Here is a 21,703-nt window from a genome sequence, read left to right as displayed (position 1 = left end):
CCACGCCATGCTTCCCTACCAATGAATAATGCATGATTTTGCTTTCCACTTCCCAACCTCCGATTCCCAATTCTGCTCACTCATTCTCACCGTCACTCACTCGATCACTACTACTTCATACAGCTTACAGCACCCACTTAAAAACAAACCCACACCATCCATCCATCCATCCACTCATCCACACACATCACACCCGACTCAAAGTTCCTCATTCTCCCAATCTCGCTCATGATATGTCGAGTGTGCTCTCCCACCACTAAGATCTAGCTTTGCCAAGAACTCCGGAGGAACTGTAGGAATATATTTTCTTTCCCTTTCTCGATTCATCCCACCGAATCCCGCTCCATAACTTATCAACATATCTGTGCTAGAAGGAAGGGAAAAAGGAAGCATGAGAGCTGGATCCAGGAGAAGATTTTCCGGTGCATCATCTTCCTCGAAAGGTTCGTCATCGAGAGATTGCGGTTTTCCACCTCTACCATTTGAATCAGGGGTATCAGGTAATGGTTTACTTCCTTTTCTAGCTGGAGTTGATGGTGCACTCATGCGTAAACCTTGTGAAGTTCTCTTTTGACGCTCTTTTCGTAACCGGTGCTCCTCTTGTAGGTTGACCAAATAATTCATAGCACTTTTTGGTAACCCTTTTTCTCCAACTTCCGCTCGATAATGTTTTACTGAATGTATTAATTGCTGGGGTGTAAGTCGTGTGAGTTGCTGTAATGTCCCAACTAAAGCTTCTAAATCATCTTGTCCCAAAGATGAGAAGCATTGTAACCACTGTAGTAGTTGAACTAAAGGTGCAAGATGTCGTCGAGTTGCCTCAACAGTCATCTCTCCACTAGAAGTCATAGAACCATGCTCATAATGCTCAGGTTGTCGATTGTTCGTTCGTGCCCATTCCTCAAGGCTAGAAATATTCATACGTATTTGCATTGCTTTAGTTCGTGCTAGATACTTTCGATTAGACATGATACGATTAAAAAGTTCCGCACCAAGCCAGTAAAGTAGCTGCGCCAAAATTTGAGAAGTAATGACAGAATGTATGTCATAAAGATCCAACACAAATAGAGTAGAGGATAATAATGACGTAACATTGCGGGGTGATGGTTTAGCTCTAGCCTTTGGCGAAGGAGGTCGAAACCGTTTTTCAATGGGTACTTCTTTAACAGTCGTTTTTCTTTTAAATAGCTTCCATTCATTCTGGAATGTGACATCTTCAAATCCTGGAATAGTTTCATGTTCTAACATTGCCGAATCAAGAACTTTGTCCATTCTCCTTTCAGCATCTCGAATGATCAAGATAAAAATTTCATTAATCAGCTCCGCAAGTTGAAGTTGAAACTCTGTTGTTGATTCGGATAATCCAGTATCCTTTTTCAAATAGTGTAATAACAATGTAGCATTCGAAATCCAGAAAGCTAATATTGTCATGTCCCATTGATGTGTTTCAACCACATCATTAATCTTATCCATCGCGCTAATAAGAAGTTTGGCCAGAAGATCATGGCTTGCATGATAGTGAGCATATCTCGCACTGAGAAATATCATGTTCGCTGGTACGGGTTTCTGAGATGGTGATCGTTGAGGAGACATATTGGTGATAATGATATCCAGAATTCGACCAAGTTCACTTTCCTGAAACACAAACATTTGATCATGTAAACATCGGCTCCAGTCGAAATCTTGACCTTCTTCTTCCAACTCCTCTGGCGATTCAGGTTGATCATCAATACCCATATTACCCAAGTCAACCTCTAGATCTCTGGCACTCTCCATCATCATTCGGCGCCTCATTTCATTTTCTGCCATTTCTTCCTCAAACCGGTCCTGGGAGAATCCAGGGTTGTAAAAGTCGTCCGTAACTCCAGCATTTCCAATATGATATCCACCATCCTGGAGATAATCGGCAATTTCGCTATCTGGAGCAATAAAATCAAATGCCGTTCTTCCCGTCGATGATTTGACGTCCCTGGATGCTCCTCTATCTAGAAGTGCCTTTGCTATCCCCTTGTGCCGATTTGTCATTGCCCACATCAAGGCGCTCCATTGATTTCTATCTTGTTTGTCGACATCGGCACCGGCATCTAGGAGTGCTGTTACGACAGCTTCGTGGCCCTGCGCAATCATTAGTAACTGTATGATACATGTTCCTTTTAGCCAGTACTCACAAAACAACTTGCGTATATTATCGGCGCCGTGCCTTCTTCATCCGGCGCATCCAAATCTACAAGGTCTTTTGCTTTACCGTGGAGGATCCTCTCTATGCGATCAACATCTCCGTTACTAGCTGACATATTTAGAGCCTTCTGTAGGATATCCTTCTTTTCTTCAAGCGAAAGCTTCTCATCCATAGCCACAGCATCTTCATCCTCACTAGCCGAACCATCTCGATGTGCTGCTTGAGCGGCCAACATTTCCATAAGTCTACTATCGCTATCCCCTATCTTTTGCTTTGTAATATCGTCGCCGAAATCGTCATTATCGAGTGAAAGATTTTTGAATTCGAGTGGTTTAGCCAGGACCGGAGTTGTTAGAAACTGCGATTGTCCTAAATATGTTAGTTGGTAGATTTCCCCCCCTTGTATTGAATTGTCATACCTTGCCATGCATCATACATCTCAGTCTCAGGTGCATACTCTGCAGATACATGTTTTCGATCATCAAGCGACCTTGGTAAATCATCAGGTAGTGGCCTTGGTTTTACCCATTCCTCCCCAAATCCACCAATATCTTCATTATTGTCCCCGATGTCCATTACAACAGCAGGAAGACCACATGCAACCAGCAAACATCTGTTGAGAACTTATCGAATTGAGTCCTTTTCCGCAAATTGTATTATTTAAAGGAGTGTATCAAGTTTTCGAAACTCTTTTGGTCCCACAGGGAAGCTGTTGTGTTGACTTGGGCCTTCTTTACATTTATGATGTAAATGCCGGGGCTTGTTACTTGATGGGCTGCATTAGAAGTCATCTTGGGAGATGGTCCGAGCGCCAAGGTTTCACTAAGGTATGGAAGGGAAGTTAGTCTTCAGCCTTACCATTGTTTCTTATAAATGAGAATTAGATGTGGGAATTGTTTTATGACTTCAAATATATCTAATGTGGATAGATGAATGAACAGTCAGGGTAGTAGCAAGGAATAATATCATGTTATAGTTTTCATTTACTTCTCCCATGCTCAGAGTTTTGTTTCTTCCAATTTCCAACAGGGGTAAACTCCTGCTGAGTACTGTGAGTCTTTCTCCTATCTCCCTATCTCATCTAAAGTTCTAAACACTTCTCTTTCCTAACACCCTAATTCTTTTGACTCCTCCATCTGGAATCATAATCAACTTAACATGCGTAAATGTTTTATCCTTTACCAAAGACTCAAATTCATGCTCCTTGTCAGCACTAGTCTTGCTGGGCTCAACAACCGCAGTCCATCCTTCCGCTGAGTTGCTAGGCTCCCCTTCACTATTCCAGCTTATGGCCTCAACCTTCACTTTTTGTGGAAAGTTGCCCCTAAAGAATGCTGTATCAACGATCAGATTTTCAATAGTGCCCGGTGCACCTAATCGGATGATAGCCCAATCTACATGATCTTTCCCTCTAGATCTTGATGTTTCCCAACCATCTCCCATATCTTTGCCACGACCGGGTAATATGAGGTTGGCGATAACTCCAAAGTGCTGATCACTACAAGAGATAGCAACTCCTCCATTTTGAGCGGCAGCCAAATCGAAGATGGCATCTCTGTCTTCAGGGAAAACTGGTATAGCGTGACCAAAGAGTCTGAATCGAGCAATTCCGCCGTCTGGATACATATTGAGTCTCACGTGGGTGAATGCTTTTGTAGTTGGAACGGTAAGCTTCCATCCAAATCGCTTGGAAGGACCACACTCTTGAAGACCAAGAATTGTCTCCCATTTGCCTCGACCACCTTTCCATCCAATCACTTCTTCATCGTTATCACTAAATACACCTTCAACGGAGATTGCAGGTGCGTGATTTCCAGAGAAGAAAGCTGTGTCAACTTCAATTCCTTCGACAGTTCCTGAAGCAACTCCAAGGCGAATTACGACATAATCAAAAGGCTCAGTATTATGTCGACGAGTTTCCCACCCATCATACCATGCACCGGTATATACCATCTTTCCTGGTTGTCTGATGGGTGGGGTAGGAGTAAGAAGATTATTTGCTTCCGCAAACCATTCATCTGAGAATGAAAGAACTTTTCCACCAAGAGTACCGGATATGAGATCTAGGATGATTGATTAGCCAAAGAACTAACCTGGGGTATGTTATTGAAACATTTGAAAATTTGAACCATGATATTGCACCTGACAGCGCAGCCTTTACCCCGCTTGAGGTGTTTTATACTTGCTTGTGAGATACATGTTATCTATGGAAGGAGTAGACAGCTTTTCTCTCATGCTTTCAGTTGTAAGTAAGCTAGTTTTTAGAAAAAATCAAGCCATTCTTGTCTCCAAAGATCTTAAAGTAATTAACACCAAAATAAAGTACAACTTACCAATACAGGATGAACGAAAAGTGGTATCAATCTCATCAGATGGGACAGATGTTACAGCCACATCTTCAGTCTTGTATTCAGTTTCGAAAGCCATATTGAATTATCGAGAAAAAGATTGAGAAACAAAAATGGTAAAAAGCAACTTTACTTTGAGGACCAGGAAGAGATTTCAGGATTGAGAAGGAAAAATTAAATAAAAGAGAGTTTTTATGATATTGAGGTTTATAATTTCCATCGAGTAATGAATTATAATGTTCATGCTGTTTCTATAGAACTATCGGTATCCTCCGATAAGTTCTCCGATAAGCCCCGCTATCGCGCAAAGATATTTAATTATCATGTACTTCATTCTCATGAAAGCTACTTTGGAATTGGTAGATATTTTGTACTTGTAAAAGTTGCTACCTATGTGTAGAGTATGAGTATGTTTGTTTAAACGACATTCAAGAGCGACAGCTATCTGTACATTCATTCGTTTTCAGTTCCCTGGTTTCTGGCTTGTATCTTTCTGTTCATCCATCTTCCTATCCATAAGCTTATCAGTATCATCAGTATCAATACCAGTATCAATACCAGTCGCTTATTTATAATAAAATAAAACAACTTTGCATTCCCTCTTTCCTTTTTCCCCAAAACCAAAAAGGCCATACATCTTATACAGCAGTACTAGATATTCCCATCCTCTTTCACCTACCAACCTACCTACCCCTCACAAACCCATTACGAAAACAAATCCCCCTATCACGAAATAAGGCACTAGTCCAAACTCCAACTTTAACCATGCACACTCCATTCTCCGCATACTCGTACATACAAAATGATTACAGAAGCAAGCTTCATGATTGGGTAACAGGGGTACTTATTCCCCGCAATCCGATAAATCAATAAATCATTAAATCATCGACGCCATCTTAGAGCATGATTTGTAAAACAGTTAATAGTCCGAATCAATCACGATCGTTGGATTCTTCTATTGTTTGTTGTGAATCTTATGCGGAGTATTTTATTTCTTATCAGAGTATATATAAAGAGAGAGAGAGAGACCTACCTCGGGAGAGATAGGTATCTTGTATGTAAGACGAGATTTCTCAATCTTACGGAAAGCCATATACCTACCTACCTAGGTAACTTAATCGAATAATCATAAGGTTATTACTTGTTTAATCTCACCCTCATCCTATCTTCATCAACTCATCCTCACCCCAAATATCAATCATCAACCATCAATTATCAACCACCCCCAAACACAAACCCAACAACAATCCAAAAATCCAACAACCCTTCATAAATAATCCCATCCATGGCATCCGTAACAGGAATCCCCGAAAACCCACGCGTAGCCACGGGAGAGCTCCAAAATCCCCACGAAGCAGGTTACGGAGAAGAAGAACCCTTACTCGGACGAGCAGGCGATGCATCACAACAAGAAGGACGACCATTAATTTGGAACCTAGCACTTGGTATTTTACCCTTCACCTTCTCCTAAACCCCAATCCCAATCCCCAATAAACCCACCCAAAACTAACCCTTAAACCAGGAACCGCAACAATAACCCAAATCGCCCTCCTCCTCCTCACCGCCCACATCTGGGCCAGTATATTCCTCTCTCCTACCGGTCTAATCCTCTTTTCGGCACATCCACTCCTCAATTCCAGCGGCCTCCTCTTTCTCACGCAAGGAATTCTTATTCTCCAACCTACGCATACCGCGACTCAGAAACGTCAGGGTACACTCGTGCACGCGTGGTTTAACTCGCTGGCACTTAGCTTGTTAATCGCGGGATTGGTTGTTATTGAGGTGAATAAATTTGCGCATAGGGGTATTCATTTTGAATCTGCGCATGCTATTCGTATGTATTTTGTTCACATTTACCCCCTTCACCTAATTTAACCCCAACCCCAACCCCAACTAACCTCCCCTCTTAGTCGGCCTAACAACCTACATCCTCCTCCTCCTCCAAACCCTAATCGGCACAACCCAATACTTCACCCCCTCCCTCTACGGCTCCCCCCAAACCGCAAAAGCAATCTACAAATACCACCGCGCAAGCGGTTACCTCATTCTCCTCCTCATGCTCGCTACCATCTCCGCTGCTACATGGACGCCTTTTAATGAAAACGCGTTGCATATTAAGAGTTGGGCTGTGATTGGCTGTGCGCTGTTGATGTTGGTTGGGATGGTGCCGAGGATTAAGAAGGAGAAATTGGGATTGGGGAGGAGGAATTGAGGTGGGAGGTTTGAGTTTGAGGTTTGATTTGAGTGGGGATACTTCGTCTGTATGGTGTGCGATTTCCGGCTCCGTTGGAGGGTCTATATTACCTGAAGATTATGTTGCATGTAGTATTGATGCAATCAATCAATCAATACCTACTTTTCTCATTCAAAGGTCTCGGGAACATGACGATATGAGTATTTAGTACTTCAGTTCTTCAGTCGTTTACTTCTTTACTCCTTTTAAGGGAACGGGATTATTTATATCTTATCTTACAATTTATTATTTAACGAATCCATGAATCCATAAATAAACACGAACAATTCTACAAGTAGGCTTAAGAATAATAATGAATCAATAATTTCACATCCTATCCATCTACATACCTAACCTACACCTAGTGACCTACCTCGCCTAGTAACCTAGTATCCTTATTATAATACCTATCCAAAGGACCCAAATAAAGATCATCTACTAAGTAGCTAAGTAGCTACTCTCAGAACCAAGACCAGGATCAAAACAAAATGATTTATTAATATCAATTGCAAAAGAGTTTCAATTAATTAACCTACTTTATAATAACATATATTTATTAACCCCACTCCCTCCCTTTCTCCTTCCTCCTTTCTCTTCGGTTTCTCTTCTCGCTTGTGTAAGAAATACCATATACATACGTGTACACGCCTCCATTATAAATATTAATCTCGATTCATCGCATTAGAATCCTATTCCTGTATTCATATCCATAGCCTTCTCCATATCCATGTATGCCTATGCGTATCCTTCCTAATCATATCAATGTACAAACTCTTATCAAAAACCTAAGAAGAGCATCCATCAAGGTGGGGGCCCAATAGCCTTAATTATACAATCTAGCGACCTCCATTGCAATCCTATCCCATTAAGATTCCTACCTTGCCAGGTCGAATCCATACCACATCCTCATTTCAATCTCCACCACCAACCCAAACCATCAAACACCCAGACCCTACCACAACTCACAAACTGGTTCCTTCTCCTTACAACTAAAAGACTTCTTAAATTCCCTACTATTCGCCATCGTTCCCAATACTCTCGCCCATTTCGGCGCATGTGGATCTGTATAAAGTCGACTTATTGCAGTTTCTTTGGTACTCTTTCCACACCACCAATTAGCATAACTGACAAAGAACAATTGATCTTGTGAGAAATGCTCCGATAACCCTGGTAAATTTTGGTTCTTATCATTACTTTCTCCTTGACGTCTTTTCCAAGCAGCATACGAGGCAGATAATCCTCCTGCATCGGCAATGTTTTCACCTAGCGTGAGTTTACCATTGACGTAAAGTGGTTTGTCGTCTGGGCCGGGAATGCTGTAATTACCATATTGGTCAATGAAGCATTGGGCGCGTTCTTTAAATGCGGCAACTGTAGATGGTGTCCACCAATCTGTGTAGTTTCCATTTTGATCGTAATGACGACCTGTAGAATCAAATGCGTGTGATAATTCATGTCCGGAAACAGCCCCGAAAGCACCGTAGCTAAGGTATTGAGGAACCGCTACATCGAAAACTGGGAACTGCATGATACCAGCTGGGAAGACAATCTCATTACCCGGCGGATTATAATAGGCGTTAACCGTTGGCACCGTCATACCCCATTCTTCTCTATCGACTGGTTTTCCCAAGCTTGACCATCCACGGGCAATTTCAAATCGTCTCATGTCCAGAGAATTTTTGAAGTAAGTTGATTCCGATACCTTGACCGAGTCATAGTAGTTATGAAGAGATCTCGGATCCATGATGTCTGGGCTCTATCTCGAAAATTAGTACATGTAGTTTACAACATTAGACATCGACATACCTTTGAAGGATATCCAATTTTCTGAACAATTTTGTGCACTTTTTCAATACCTAAATCAACGACACTCGGATCCATCCAAGTAGTTGCCTTGAGCTTTTCAATGAACATATCTTTAATATCAGAAACAATTTGATCTCCAAAGTCCTTGGCCTCAGCAGAGAAAGCCTTTTCAACGAAGAATCGACTCAAAATCCAGCCGAGTCCATCATCAACATGCGAAACACAAGTGCGCCATCGTTCAGGTTCAGAATTTGGATCCTTCCCTTGAAGCTCATTGATGAATTGACGGTATGGTTTTAACTCATCAGCTTCGATCTCGGAATAGAACGTCTGGATAAGCTTCCAAATGAAGTATGTCTGTATTACCTCTTTCGGAGTAGTGTTCAGTATGTCAGATAATGCATGCATGTACTGTGGTGATGCAACAATTAATCGGTCAAGTCGAACATCTGCGGGAACCAAGCTATGGATTATTTTTGAAAGATGGATTTCTGGTGTTAGCTTATCAGCCTGTTCAAGTGGCATTGGATTGTAGTATTTCGTGACGTCATCTCTGTCCTCGTTATTTGGAGAGGCAGCTGCTAACTTCTTCTCCAGGGCAACTACACCATTTGCAAGGTCCGTAGCTTTCTCTCGTATAGCATTACTACCTGATGAATGTTTGGTAGAGGTTTGATGTTCTGGCAAAAACTTGGGAATGACCTTTGCAATCGTCTGGGTATAATCCTTCACTACCTTTTCGTCATTGTAATACTCCTTGGACGGCAGACCAATTTTGTATGGTGGTGAAACCTGGATGACGACGGTGTCAGGATCCTTGTCATCAGGTCCTGTGCCAGATGATATGAATGCCGAAGACCCCAATTTCGCCATGTATTCTATAGTATCTGCAAGGCTACCATAGTCCTCTGACTTGAGGAGCATGTGTTTAAAATCTTCCACCGAAAAAATACCCGTCACTTGTTGAGTTATCTCTTTCAAAGGGGTGATGCCGACACTCTTGATTTCCGTTTCGTTCATGCATGCATCATAGCCTGCTTTTAGCTTGTCAAAATTCTCTTCGTCCAGGGAAGCGGGAGATTTTGGTAACATGGCAGGAGAGAAGCTCGAGTGCTATCATATATTAGCTATATTGTGTGACCAGAGATTGGATGTTGCTAACCCTAGATTCTTTGGGATATTCTCCCTCCAAAATATGCCTCAACAAAGTTTGTGAATTTTCACTCATGATCGTTCCTGTAAAGGCATCCCCTTGATCAGGCCTCAAATCATGGTGATCTCTCCACCCTCCGCAGACCAATTCCTCGAAATTCGAGCATGCGTCGAGCTCCTTATATTTGGGAGATAAGTTGTATAAAATCTCGGAAGCAGCATGAACGCATGCTGCAGAATCGCATGTACTTTGTTGTAGAACTCGCTTCTGAGGTATGAAAACTGTGTTTTAATTTGAAAGTCAGTGATCCGCATGTTATCCTAGAATATCTCTACAATGAGATAGAATTTGTGGACATTTGTGGACATTTTTGGATGTTGAAATTGGATTAAGGCAATTAGACGGTGAAGTGAGGAGTATCAAAATATTCATACCGGTAAAGAATAGACAAGCAGCAACAATCATAACTGTTGCCAATAAGACGCCCAGAACCCTAAAGGTGTTTTGAGCAAACCATCTCCATTTTGCTTTTTGACTTTTGATTTTCCATGAGCCGGAAGTTGAGTAAGAGTCTTCTGAGCTATTGGCTTCTTTTCGAAGAAGTGGTGCTTCCTCTGAAACCTCATCATCTACATGTCTCGAAGACGATGCGCACATATTTAGTACTTGTTCTGCTAAACTCGGCTGCCGTTGTTTCTGCAGCTTCTTGGTAGAGGCACCCATATCGTATAGACGCGTCGACACCGCGGTCAAAAAACCCGCTAGAGGAATGACAAAATTCGCAAAAGTATTCTTGGCTTTGGTTGTTGCTCGTATCCTACGGAGAAGGGTTGGTGGAGGAGGAAGAGGTGTTCGTGGATGGGAAAGATGAGGCGAACGAGATCTTGACTTTAATCTATTACTTGATACCCTGGCAATCCTCTTCTTCTGCCTGCACGCCAGATTGTATGAGATTGTTCAAATGAATAACAGAAGCAAACAGGAAAAAGAAACCAAAATTGTCCAAAAAGAAGGTCAGAAGGTTGAAGGTTGAAGGTTGATTGTTGAATGATGAGGAATGTTCCCGATAAGAAATGGCTGGGGAAGGGGGATGCAAGACACAGGAAAGCGGGGAGAGCTCCTTTCCTTATTGGGACGTTGAAGCAGCTATATTAGGAAAGCGAAGACACGGGGATAGGATCCGAGCAAACCTTGGCGAAACATGGAAACATGCACATCTAGTCTCTTTCCTTCTTCGTGTGCTCCAATGTTCACACACAGGTTGGAAGTGTACAGAGTTACAGGGGTCAGGATTCAAACCTCGTGATGTTAAAAGATCCCTTGGGCAAAAACTCAATATTATTATTCACAGCTTTGGCCATGTTGTGTTGTGACCGATAGTTGGGAAAGCCGACTATCCCCCAAAAACATACCAGGTATATACCATAACCGGGATGAGACTTATTGCTAGTAGAACCTACCTAGGCAGTAATTACTGGTGTTGCGGAGATACTTAGAGTTAGAGGTGATGTTTGTCATGATATTAACTTTCAAATCCCGGATATTTGTATTCGCTGTACTGCTGGCAATCTCTTTTATTAACTTTTCATCGTGGGATCGATCTCCAAGCAAATCGTATTGTTATCGCCGAGACATCAAGCACCTTCTACTCCGTATACTTGAGTGATGCTGTTCGGTACGCGGCTAAAGCGTTCTGAGAGACATCTGCACGGCATTCGGCCGGGAATCATTGTCATCATATAGGGATACTTAGCGTAGTATTGTATGGTATTCATATATACTCGTACGAGTATTCGTACCCCTCCGAGGAAAGTCCTTGATGTCGATAACCTTATGGATGGTGAAGTTGTTGACGGTCTCATCTTCCTTTTCTTTGAAATCAACTCAAATCAAATCACATAAGCTTATATTTTAAAAAGTGGTTCATTTTGAAGTTCCTCGGGAACCCCTGAATCCCGAATTTGGAAAATGGTTTGAATCCCTTTCTAGTATCTACGGAGGATTTGCTGAGTGTGCAGCCGGGCTAACCCTTCCCTTCGCTTTCGGCTGGCAGATGGTGTGAACCCTATCTTCCTTGTTCGATGATGATATGTACGTACGGAGGGAAAACAAATCTTCCACCGCAGTAATGCATACTAGGTGCAGTAATGCATACTAGGTGCACCAACACTCTAATTACGATTATTCTACAAACGTATGAAATGGAGGATGCTGTAAATTTTCCACATTCATACTATGTATCGGTCCTGCTCATACTTGATCCATTCACGTACGGAGTAACTAATTAATTTGAGCCTTTTGTGTTGCTGGTTCCTAGTCGCTGTTTGTTGTTTTGTACAACTTGTGTGCAGAACATAACAATATAACCAAACTTCATGAAAACTGCCCACTCTTTTCAGGGGTTGCACACGACTCACGAGAATAAATCCAATTGGTCGTTGTCTGCACAACTTTACATAAGACATATGAAGTCATCATGCAGCCATTTCGTCACTGTTCCTATCCAGGGTCCTTTAAATTACATATATTATTGGCGCAAATTGAAAGAATGCCTCGCGGGTTTTACCCTTTTTCTCGATTTTTTTTTCTTATTTTTTTTTTTCTTCGGTTGCTTTTGCAGCTTTTGAGACCTTGCCAACAGCGATCAGAGTCCGACCACCATCTGATATATCTCCGCGCTGCCGCCACGATCCCATCGCTTTTGTATAGAATCATCCCGTAGAGGATGTCTCAATAGTGTAGTAGTACGGGTAACGGAGTACAGTCCTTTCCATGATTACTTATCAAACTGTTCGCAACTTACGCTGCCTCTCAAAAGAGCCATGTCTCCATAATATATGAGAGATGTCCTACGATCATTATCATACAATAACTGAGCTATATACATCCCTAGTACGTACATAAAACGACATGAGCATTCAGGATCCGTTCAACGGCCCTACGAGGCTCTTCCAAGGTAGAAGTTTGTAGAATCCTTAACTGTGTGATAGAAACATGCCATGTGGAATTTTAACGATCCACAAATCTAACCCGCTTGTTATCATCAAATAGATGAATCGATCTCATCTCCATCCATCCATCCATCCCTCTTCTTTCTCGTACCCGGAGTTCCGCCTTTCGGTCTCACTGGCACGCTACACGAAGATCATATGTAGAGTCATTCATGCTGCCATCACTACGCAGGCTTGGCACATGAGGTTATATGCTGTTCTTCCGATACATTCTATGGGTGTGCAACTGCAATTCGAGACCAAGAAACAAGGAGGTTGGGAAGTAATGTAATGAATGTGCTGGTGTGCAAAATATGAGTAGGGTGAGGTTGGTGAGGTAGTGATTGTAACCATAGAAATAAATAAAGGAGAAATGTGAACAAATCTCTTCAATGTTGACAGAACCACAACGATATTCACGTATGGTATGATATTGTATGTATAAAAGAGACTGATAATATATTGAATGGAAGTTCGAAATCAGTCCTCAATGTTCAGGCAACGTGAAGCCATCCAATTCAATCTTGGGATATTTGAAAAAGATATTGTAGACACCCAATTTGTATATAATCTCCATCTACCTTCCTAGTATATATGTATACTAACAATATACGGAGTGTTTGCTTCCCATGTCTAATCTTTGCAAAAGGTTAAATCAGTCTAAATCCGTCGTCCATCTCCAGAATCCAACGCCTTTTCGCCTTTTCGGGAGGTTAAAACATCTAGAAGCAATTCTTAAAGCTAGCTCGTATCCACCATGGCCGTCTCATGTTTCCCTTTCTCGTCTCTGGTTTCTTCTTTAATATTTCAACCAGTCTCGTGTGCAGGGATTTTGTGGGTTTCCTGCATCTGTTGTAAGAAACCCCCCCCCCCCCCCCCCAACCATGAAAAGGAAAGAGTTGTTCCTCACAATCCACTCTTGTCATTTCTGTCACACCCAAAAAGTCCTCTAGTTCATCTCTCATACCTTTTCTAGCTCCCCTCCTAAAATATTAGCCCTGGGACCTTTTTTTCATTCCCTTCATTACTGAATATACCCAGCATACAGTACAATTCAGCACAATTTTGTACACATTGTAACATCCAACCCATGTAGCTGGGATCTGGTTCAAATGGACGATATCTTGATTTGATTTGTTTGTATATGCTAACTAGTGGTCCATATTTGATTATACATTATTATACTAGACGGTGCTAATGTTATCCTCCCTACACCCACGATCCATCCACACAACCTTGTTTAACAAGCTGTTAAAAACATACTTGACCCAGTATTATACTGCGTGGTACGGAGTATCCATCATTTGTATGCAGCTTGAGGAAAAGAGAGCATCTGTGCCTATGAATCTTTTTTGGTACCTACCTGACTACCTAACTGCCTGCCTGTCCATACATACCTTACCTTACCTTACCCTACCTTGCCTTGAGAATATTCAAAAATGATTTGATCGGAGTGCTCACTACTTTACCTACATATATATACCCAATACTTGGTTTATTTTTATCTTTTTTATTCTTGAGGAAATTCACATCTTGACCAGAATCAGAATCGGAATCAAAATCAAAGTCAGAACGAGGAGAGAAGACCACAGAGGAGACCACAGTGAAGACGACAGAGGAAAGAAAAGAAAAGAAAAGAAAAAAGAGAAAACAAGAGAATCCATAGTGGACAAAAGCTTCCGTTACCATTTCTGACCTTTCTGACCTTTCTGACATTTTTACCATTATTATTATTGTTGTTATTATTATTATTTGTCGTCTATTTTTGTCTGCCGGATTGCCTTAAATTCTGCCCTCTACGTCATTTCCCGACTAAAGTCTTTCACTTCTCACTACATGCTAGCTGCTAATTAAAACAAATCAAACTCAAAATCAACTTTAAACCACCAAAATCTCCACGAATGAAGAATCTGGCTGCGGCGGTTTCACTAGCGATCGCAATAATATTTTGTCTGGGGTCGAAATAGCGCCAGAGGTTTGCAGGAGGGTCGACAAGGGAGGACGGCATGCCACCTTCGGATTCTCCTCTTGACAAACCATCCTCATCAACTTCGAAGAAAAGCCCTGGGTTGCGACAATCCAGTGGAAGCGACAATTTTGACAACTCATCCACACATTTAGCTTCCTCACCATCGACTAATCATGGATTGAAAGAAAGGCCACCATCAATTTCAAAGGCGAAGGACTCAATGCCAGGTTTCCCTACCGGTGCAAAAGCACCCTCAATATCCAGCGATGTGGAAATGGCCAGTGATAACGAGCTTCCGGATGTGGGACCCTCCACTCTTCCAAATTCCAAGGACGAGAATGCAGGAGAGTCAAGGACTTCTGCCCCCGGTCGGAAACACAGCTTGCCGCCAGGAAGGATACCATTGCACGACCAGGCCGAGGAGGTGGAACGGCTTCGAGCCATGAATGCGCAATTGCAATTGAATCAGCATCGAGAGAGGTTGGCGAAGCAATTAGAGGAGAGGGAAGAACTTCAAGGAAACCTGACACTTACCGGTACTGGTGGTAAGGCTCGAGTATCCCCCATTCATGAAGAGGCCATGTCACCATCATTAGAGGCAGCATTTTCCAGCCCATTTCCCACTGGTATGGAAACAGCGTCAACTGAGTCCGCCAAGACTATACGAGGGGGGGAAACACCAGCTGCAGTACATGCAAGAACTCCTTCGTATCCTTTCCCACCAATGCGGACTCCGAGACAGTTCAGCTACAATGGCCACCGACCTTTCACTGCCCTGTCACCAACTGTAAACCCATCAAATTTTGCTGGCGGCTCGTTTTATGATGGACCGCACGACCACGTCCTATCAGGACCAATCACCCCAGCTTCAGGCCTTAACTTCCAGCCAGCAGGTTCACAGATGTCGGGGGATAGTTCAAGATTTGAAACACCTAACCTATATGATCTTAGTCTCATGCTTTCGGCCGAACCTGGTCTTGATCCATGGTGGACCACAGTAGTAAAAATTATGAGAGATGTTTACAAGGCTGACAGAGTAACTCTATCAGTACCTGCAGATTCTACTGACATCGAAAATGTTCCATGGGGACAGAAGGCAACATTCAATGTAGCAGAGGAGGATGAATTAAGTCTGACCTACTTGCCACGAGGCAGTAGTCTTATACCCAGCAGTAGCGGTGATACCCTCGAGACTTCAGCATCCGAAGGATATGCATCTGGCGACTCACCACCAGCGGCCATCACGTCCAGACCTGGCGTGGTCAGTCGACATTCTTTCACTAGCTATGAAGCAACGAAGAGAGATCCAACATCTTCATCTGAAAGCGTTAGGACTACTACGGCGAGACCCTCGCCTCTCACCCGTGCAAAAAGCTATGTTTCTGGTAGACCTGATCAACCACCACGGACGGGTACACTCCAGAATGCACAATTAAGTCTGCAAGCATTGGAAAATCATATGGCATTGGAGGCCGAGAAGCCTACTGCTAGCTGGGAAAACGTTGAGCAATCGAGCAGAGATGTGCAAGGACGTGTCTTTTCAGTATTGCAAGCCTTGGATTATGAAGCTGATCCATTGATTGATAGTAGTGGTGTGCTAAGAGTCTTGGAGAGAGAGAGAGTCATTGCTCTGACACGAGATTATCCGTACTTGAACAACCCGGCAGAGGTAGAAAAAGTCAGTGAGAGCATGGCCTCAAAAGTAGAATCACCTGAGCGATTGAAAAAGAACAGAGCACCGGAATTTAGTGGACAAGTTTCGTCTCTTTTTGGCACCAAACCTAATAAACGTCGAAGCTTTCGCCATCAATCTGGTGAAAGGGGGAAAAGTATACATGCACAAGATCCAACAGAACCTCCATTGCCACTTCCGAGGTATGAAGAATACGAACAGACTCCACCATCGCCATGGTCACAATCACCGGCTCCTTCTCCCGCCGTGAGGGTGGAGACGACGGATAATCCTTTCTTTGCGAATTCGACAGTAGATGAAGAGACTTTCAACCCAAATCACACACCTCAAGATTATTCCAAGATGCAACAAGTTGAGGCAATTGGAGTCGACAGATCTTGGACTGTTTTACATATTCCCTTGACGCATCCTTTACTTTCAAAACCCGTACAATCATTTCGCTTAGATGCTGCCGCGATGGAATCAAAGTCTGCAGGCCGCGGTAAAAATATTGATCAGTTACCAAAATACCCCGATTCGTCCAGGGCGCAAGGAGCAGAACCATACAAGGAAAAGCGAACTCCAATTGCAATTCTCTCGATTCTCAGCCCTGTTATTCCTTATCCATCTAATCTCAGACACTCTTTAGAGCATCTCTCGCCACATATGGCCACTTCATTTTCGCTTTGTCGACATTATTCCAACCTCGAGACGGAAGTCGCAGGTTTGTCTCGAAAACGTCCTCATACGACTGGATTTGGTGCCATTGCTTCAGGAGGTCGACATGCTCACGATCAGCCTTCCGCGGTAAGCGGTAACCTGTCTTACTCTCCAGGCGAGGAAGGAATGCGCCAGCAATCTGGAGGAAGCATTACCAGCCCTAGTGATTATTCTGGAGTATCGCGAAGTGCCAATGCGTCCCCAAGCGGCACTCCGTCATGGGATCCGAGCAGTGTAGGCCTCACGTTGGATAGGAAGTCCAGCGGTGAAAGTCCTGGATATGTAGGAACTGAGAGTTATTTCAGCTCAAGGAGGCCTAATGTATCTCGAATGGATACAGGGGGGAGTGGTGTAGCAGGTGTTCGACGTACATCGAAAGACAGTTCGCCTGCTGAGACCCGGTCAATACCTCGAAGTCAATCAGATGATCGACCTTCACTAACTCCATCCTTCGACGGTGGCGAGAATTTGAATAAGAGTAAGGGTGACGCAGAAGTTTCGCACACCTCGACTAACTCATCGGGGCAAGAAAATCGTAATAATAAAACATCGAAAGAGTCATCGAATGAGAGTGCAGAACTCCGTGAACACAGCCCTTCACATCAAAATGCCCACGATTCACCGAGACGGCAAGCGATCAGAGGTGCTTCTTATGGTGCTGGTAAGCCTGATCGTCAACACACGCAACTACACTCCTATGGTGCAGATTTTGGTGCGACTTTCCAGTCCTTACCGATAACATCGGCTTCATCGATAAAAGCTCCTTCTATTCCTAAACCTTCGCGTCAAGGGTCATTGCCTGCTAGTGTACCTACTGATATGCCCCCGCCTTCCGATCGTTTAAAAGGCTTGATGCTGGATTCTCTACCTGCGCATGTCTTTGTCGCGCTACCACAGACGGGGGAAATAGTATGGGTAAATAGCCGATATCTTACGTATCGTGGTCAAACCGTCTCCGAGTTGTACCAGGACCCATGGGGTAGCATTCATCCTGAAGAGAGAGAGGAATACCTCAAAGCCTGGTCTCATGCGGTGAAAACGGGTGAGCAGTTCTCTATGCAGGTGCGTATCAGACGTTTTGACGGAAGTTATCGTTGGTTCTACACCCGTGCTGTTGGCTCTCGGGATATAAGAGGTGTGATTGTTCAATGGTACGGCTCTCATATGGACATCCATGATCAACATATTGCAGAAGTGAAAGCTGCACGACAAGAGGAAATAGAAGCATCAGAAGCCAAGCATCGCCAACTGGCAAATTTGATTCCTCAGATTATTTTTGCGGCAACAGAAGATGAGGGCGTGACCTTTGCAAACGAGCAATGGCTTTCGTATACCGGGCAAGATTTCAACGATGCCTTGGGACTCGGTTTTATGGATTATGTGCATCCGGATGATCTTGCAAAATGCCAAATCCCCGTCGGTAGACCGCCTACCCCTTTGACTCGGTCTAAAAAACCCGGCGAACCGACGAGAAACCCATCGCAGGCATCTTCGAGTGGGATATCAGGGCAGTCATCCGACCCCTCCGAAGCGCCAACGGAAAAGACAGTGAAAGGAATCCATCAAACCTTATCAAGAAACAATAGCTCAAGCAGTAGTTCCGTATATGAATTTGCCACGGCAGATTTGTCCGAGTTGGCGAGAACTGGGGTTATCAAGATCGCTACAGATAGCAATGGAAGACTTTCTTACACAACCGAAGTCCGATTGAGATCGAAGACTGGAGAGTATCGTTGGCATCTTGTACGGTGCGTCGAAGTTGACAACATTAACCTTGGAAGTGGAGACGGCTCCTGGTTTGGTGCCTGTACTGACATCAACGATCATAAATTGCTGGAAACAAAGCTTAAAGAAGCCATGGAATCTAAGGGCAAGTTCTTAAGTAACATGTCTCACGAAATCAGAACACCTTTGATCGGCATTTCTGGAATGGTAAGCTTTCTACAGGACACTACCCTCAATGATGAACAGCTCGATTACACAAACACGATTCAATCTAGTGCCAGCAGTTTACTCAATATCATCAACGATATATTGGATCTTTCCAAGGTAGATGCAGGCATGATGAAATTGTCATATGAGTGGTTCCATACGCGATCTCTCGTCGAAGAAGTCAATGAAATGGTGTCTACTATGGCCATCACCAAGCGACTTGAACTTAACTATATTGTCGATGTTGATGTTCCTGAAATGGTTAAGGGAGATAAATTCCGCATTCGTCAGGTTTTACTCAATGTCATAGGCAACGCAATTAAATTCACGACGGTTGGAGAAGTTTTTACTAGATGCAGGGTATACGTAGACGACGAATCACCGCCACTAGTCAATGAAATAATGCTGGAGTATTCTATTGTGGATACTGGACGAGGATTCACCAAAGAAGAGGCTGATCTCATTTTCAAGCCTTTCAGTCAAATAGATGGGAGCAGTACGAGACAGCATGGTGGAAGTGGCTTAGGATTGGTTATTTCCAGACAACTGGTTCAACTCCATGATGGCAAGATGCAAGGGACTGCCGTCCCCGGTAAAGGATCCACCTTCACATTTACTGCCAAGTTCGGACTGCCGACAGCAGACGATCACCCAGAACCACTTTCAACACCTCAGTTGAGCAAAGTTCCGTCATTAGCATCCTCAGTATCCAACAGTTTATCCTCACAAGTCGCTGCTAAACAAGCTCTCAGTAACCCACTCTTGGCTACAAGGCTGTTACACTCGCCTGCAGTCCTCATGGAGAGTCCAAAGACGGAATCATCTGCAGGCTCGCCAGCCGTAGCCTCTTCCGGAAGCTCAGAGCCATCTCTCTATTCTGGTCGAAGTCGCCTCACCGATCGATCTTCTGGGTCTTCTGTTGCTCAGAGCCTGGCTCATTTTGGTGAGGCAGCTCGAGCAAGTACTCCAGAAAGAATGAAGCTTGAACTTCCGGATAAGCATTCTTCGTCACCCTCGCCACCTTCTGAGCGTACTCATCCACTCACTTCTACAAATATCTCCTCGACTCCGTCAGACTTACATAGTACCCGTGCAAATAGTGATTGCTCACACGACCTTAAGCATTTCCGGCCTCCGATGTACTCAATCCTACTTATTTGTCCTCAAGTCCACAGTCGCGAAGCTACGAGACAACATATCGAGATCACACTACCGAAGGACGTTCCGCATCAAATAACTCCACTTTCAAGTGTTGACGAAGCTCGAAGACTTATCAGTGGAGATGATTCTGTCAATTTTACCCATATAGTTTTGAACCTTGGCTCAGCTGAGGAGATTGTACAATTGATTGATCAACTAATTGCATCCGTGATGTTACCTCAAACTTCAATTGTTGTTTTATCCGATCCTGTACAACGACAAGAAGTTATTAAGATGGCTCAATCATACGACTATGACCAAATGGCTAAGGATAATCGTCTTACGTTCATTTACAAGCCTGTTAAGCCTTCGAGATTTGCAGTAATTTTTGATCCGGATAAAGAGAGAGATTTAAGTACTGATAGGAATCGTTCAAGCGCCCAGCAACAAGTTGCAAGTCAAAAACAACACTATCTTGATGTTGGACAGCGTCTTGGGAATAAAGGTCTTAAAATTCTTTTGGTAGAGGATAATTTGGTTAATCAAAAAGTTCTCTTGAAGTTCTTAAGCAAAGTTGGTATTGCGGTTGAATTAGCAATGGATGGAGTTGAATGTACAGAAAGAGTATTCAGCAAACCTCATGGATTTTATTCTTTGATCTTGGTACGTATTTCTCTTTTATCCTATCCCATCGTCATCCCTCTATCCTTACATTTATTAACTCAATATATAGTGCGATCTCCACATGCCTCGAAAAGATGGCTACCAAACTTGTCGCGAAATCCGCGAATGGGAAACCCAAAATTCATATTCTAAAATGCCAATTATAGCCCTCTCGGCAAATGTCATGGCGGATGTCTTGGAAAAATGCGTTCAAGCGGGCTTTAATAGTTATGTGACTAAACCGGTTGATTTTAAGGAGTTGAGTAAGGCGATGAGTTCATTGCTTGATCCGGATATGGTGGCTGATCCGGAGGTTTTAATGAAGATGAAGTTGAAAATGAAGGCGGAGGGTTAGATGTGGTGGAAGTGGATGGGGATGTGGGGGCGGAAATGGAAATGGGAATGGGAAAGGAGATGGAAAAGGAAATGGATGCAGAAAGACAACTGCGAGATATGTTATTAATATTGAGATAGTGAGGATTTTTATTTTATTTTTCGAGCATGTTGCATTGCTAGGAGTTTTTTTTTTTTTCTTTCTGGTTACTCTGTGTTTAGTTTTGAGGTATTGATATTGACGGATGGATGCGGAAATGGATGGATGGACGGATGGGAATTGCGGAAAAGAATGGATGGATGGTTGGTTGGTTGGATGGATGGATGAATGAATGAATGAATGGTCATTCAACTCCTTCTCTTATCTCTGCTGTCTTTTTTAAAAAATTTGGCGATGTGATGCGATGCGATGCGGTGCTAGGCTAGGCTAGGCTAGGTTAGGCGGTATGATATGATATGATTGATTGATTCATTGATTGATTGTTTGAGGCATTTTAATGCGTGAGGTGTTTGGCTGTGTTGTGTGTTTGGTTGCTTGGTTGTGTGTGTTTGGCTGTGTTGTGTA

At 43.2% G+C, this 21,703-nt stretch overlaps 6 protein-coding genes across 6 annotated transcripts; 3 read left to right on the top strand and 3 right to left on the bottom strand.

The window, feature by feature from the left end:
• Nucleotides 1-198: 198 nt before the first annotated feature.
• SS1G_05700 (hypothetical protein) lies at nt 199-2,755 on the bottom strand (the record flags this gene model as incomplete). Its single annotated transcript, XM_001592729.1, has 3 exons — nt 199-2,115; nt 2,169-2,548; nt 2,599-2,755. 3 exons carry the CDS (start codon nt 2,753-2,755, stop codon nt 199-201), a joined length of 2,454 nt encoding a protein of 817 aa, XP_001592779.1.
• Nucleotides 2,756-3,268: 513 nt separating this feature from the next.
• Nucleotides 3,269-4,606, bottom strand: SS1G_05699 (allantoicase; the record flags this gene model as incomplete). The annotated part of the gene is made up of 2 exons (XM_001592728.1): nt 3,269-4,242; nt 4,513-4,606. The coding sequence occupies 2 exons, from the start codon at nt 4,604-4,606 to the stop codon at nt 3,269-3,271; spliced, it is 1,068 nt and encodes a 355-aa protein (XP_001592778.1).
• Nucleotides 4,607-5,812: 1,206 nt separating this feature from the next.
• On the top strand, nt 5,813-6,739 carry SS1G_05698 (hypothetical protein; the record flags this gene model as incomplete). The annotated part of the gene is made up of 3 exons (XM_001592727.1): nt 5,813-5,972; nt 6,050-6,361; nt 6,438-6,739. 3 exons carry the CDS (start codon nt 5,813-5,815, stop codon nt 6,737-6,739), a joined length of 774 nt encoding a protein of 257 aa, XP_001592777.1.
• A 973-nt stretch (nt 6,740-7,712) lies between these two features.
• Nucleotides 7,713-10,442, bottom strand: SS1G_05697 (hypothetical protein; the record flags this gene model as incomplete). The annotated part of the gene is made up of 4 exons (XM_001592726.1): nt 7,713-8,516; nt 8,567-9,679; nt 9,729-10,000; nt 10,154-10,442. 4 exons carry the CDS (start codon nt 10,440-10,442, stop codon nt 7,713-7,715), a joined length of 2,478 nt encoding a protein of 825 aa, XP_001592776.1.
• A 2,187-nt stretch (nt 10,443-12,629) lies between these two features.
• On the top strand, nt 12,630-12,874 carry SS1G_05696 (predicted protein; the record flags this gene model as incomplete). The annotated part of the gene is made up of 2 exons (XM_001592725.1): nt 12,630-12,681; nt 12,771-12,874. The coding sequence occupies 2 exons, from the start codon at nt 12,630-12,632 to the stop codon at nt 12,872-12,874; spliced, it is 156 nt and encodes a 51-aa protein (XP_001592775.1).
• Nucleotides 12,875-14,898: 2,024 nt separating this feature from the next.
• Nucleotides 14,899-21,160, top strand: SS1G_05695 (hypothetical protein; the record flags this gene model as incomplete). The annotated part of the gene is made up of 2 exons (XM_001592724.1): nt 14,899-20,805; nt 20,876-21,160. The coding sequence occupies 2 exons, from the start codon at nt 14,899-14,901 to the stop codon at nt 21,158-21,160; spliced, it is 6,192 nt and encodes a 2,063-aa protein (XP_001592774.1).
• Between the last annotated feature and the right edge of the window lie 543 nt (nt 21,161-21,703).

This window comes from Sclerotinia sclerotiorum, genomic scaffold (assembly GCF_000146945.2).
Source record: "Sclerotinia sclerotiorum 1980 UF-70 scaffold_7 genomic scaffold, whole genome shotgun sequence".
Lineage (NCBI taxonomy): Eukaryota > Fungi > Ascomycota > Leotiomycetes > Helotiales > Sclerotiniaceae > Sclerotinia > Sclerotinia sclerotiorum.
This window is presented reverse-complemented; position numbering and strand designations above follow the sequence as displayed.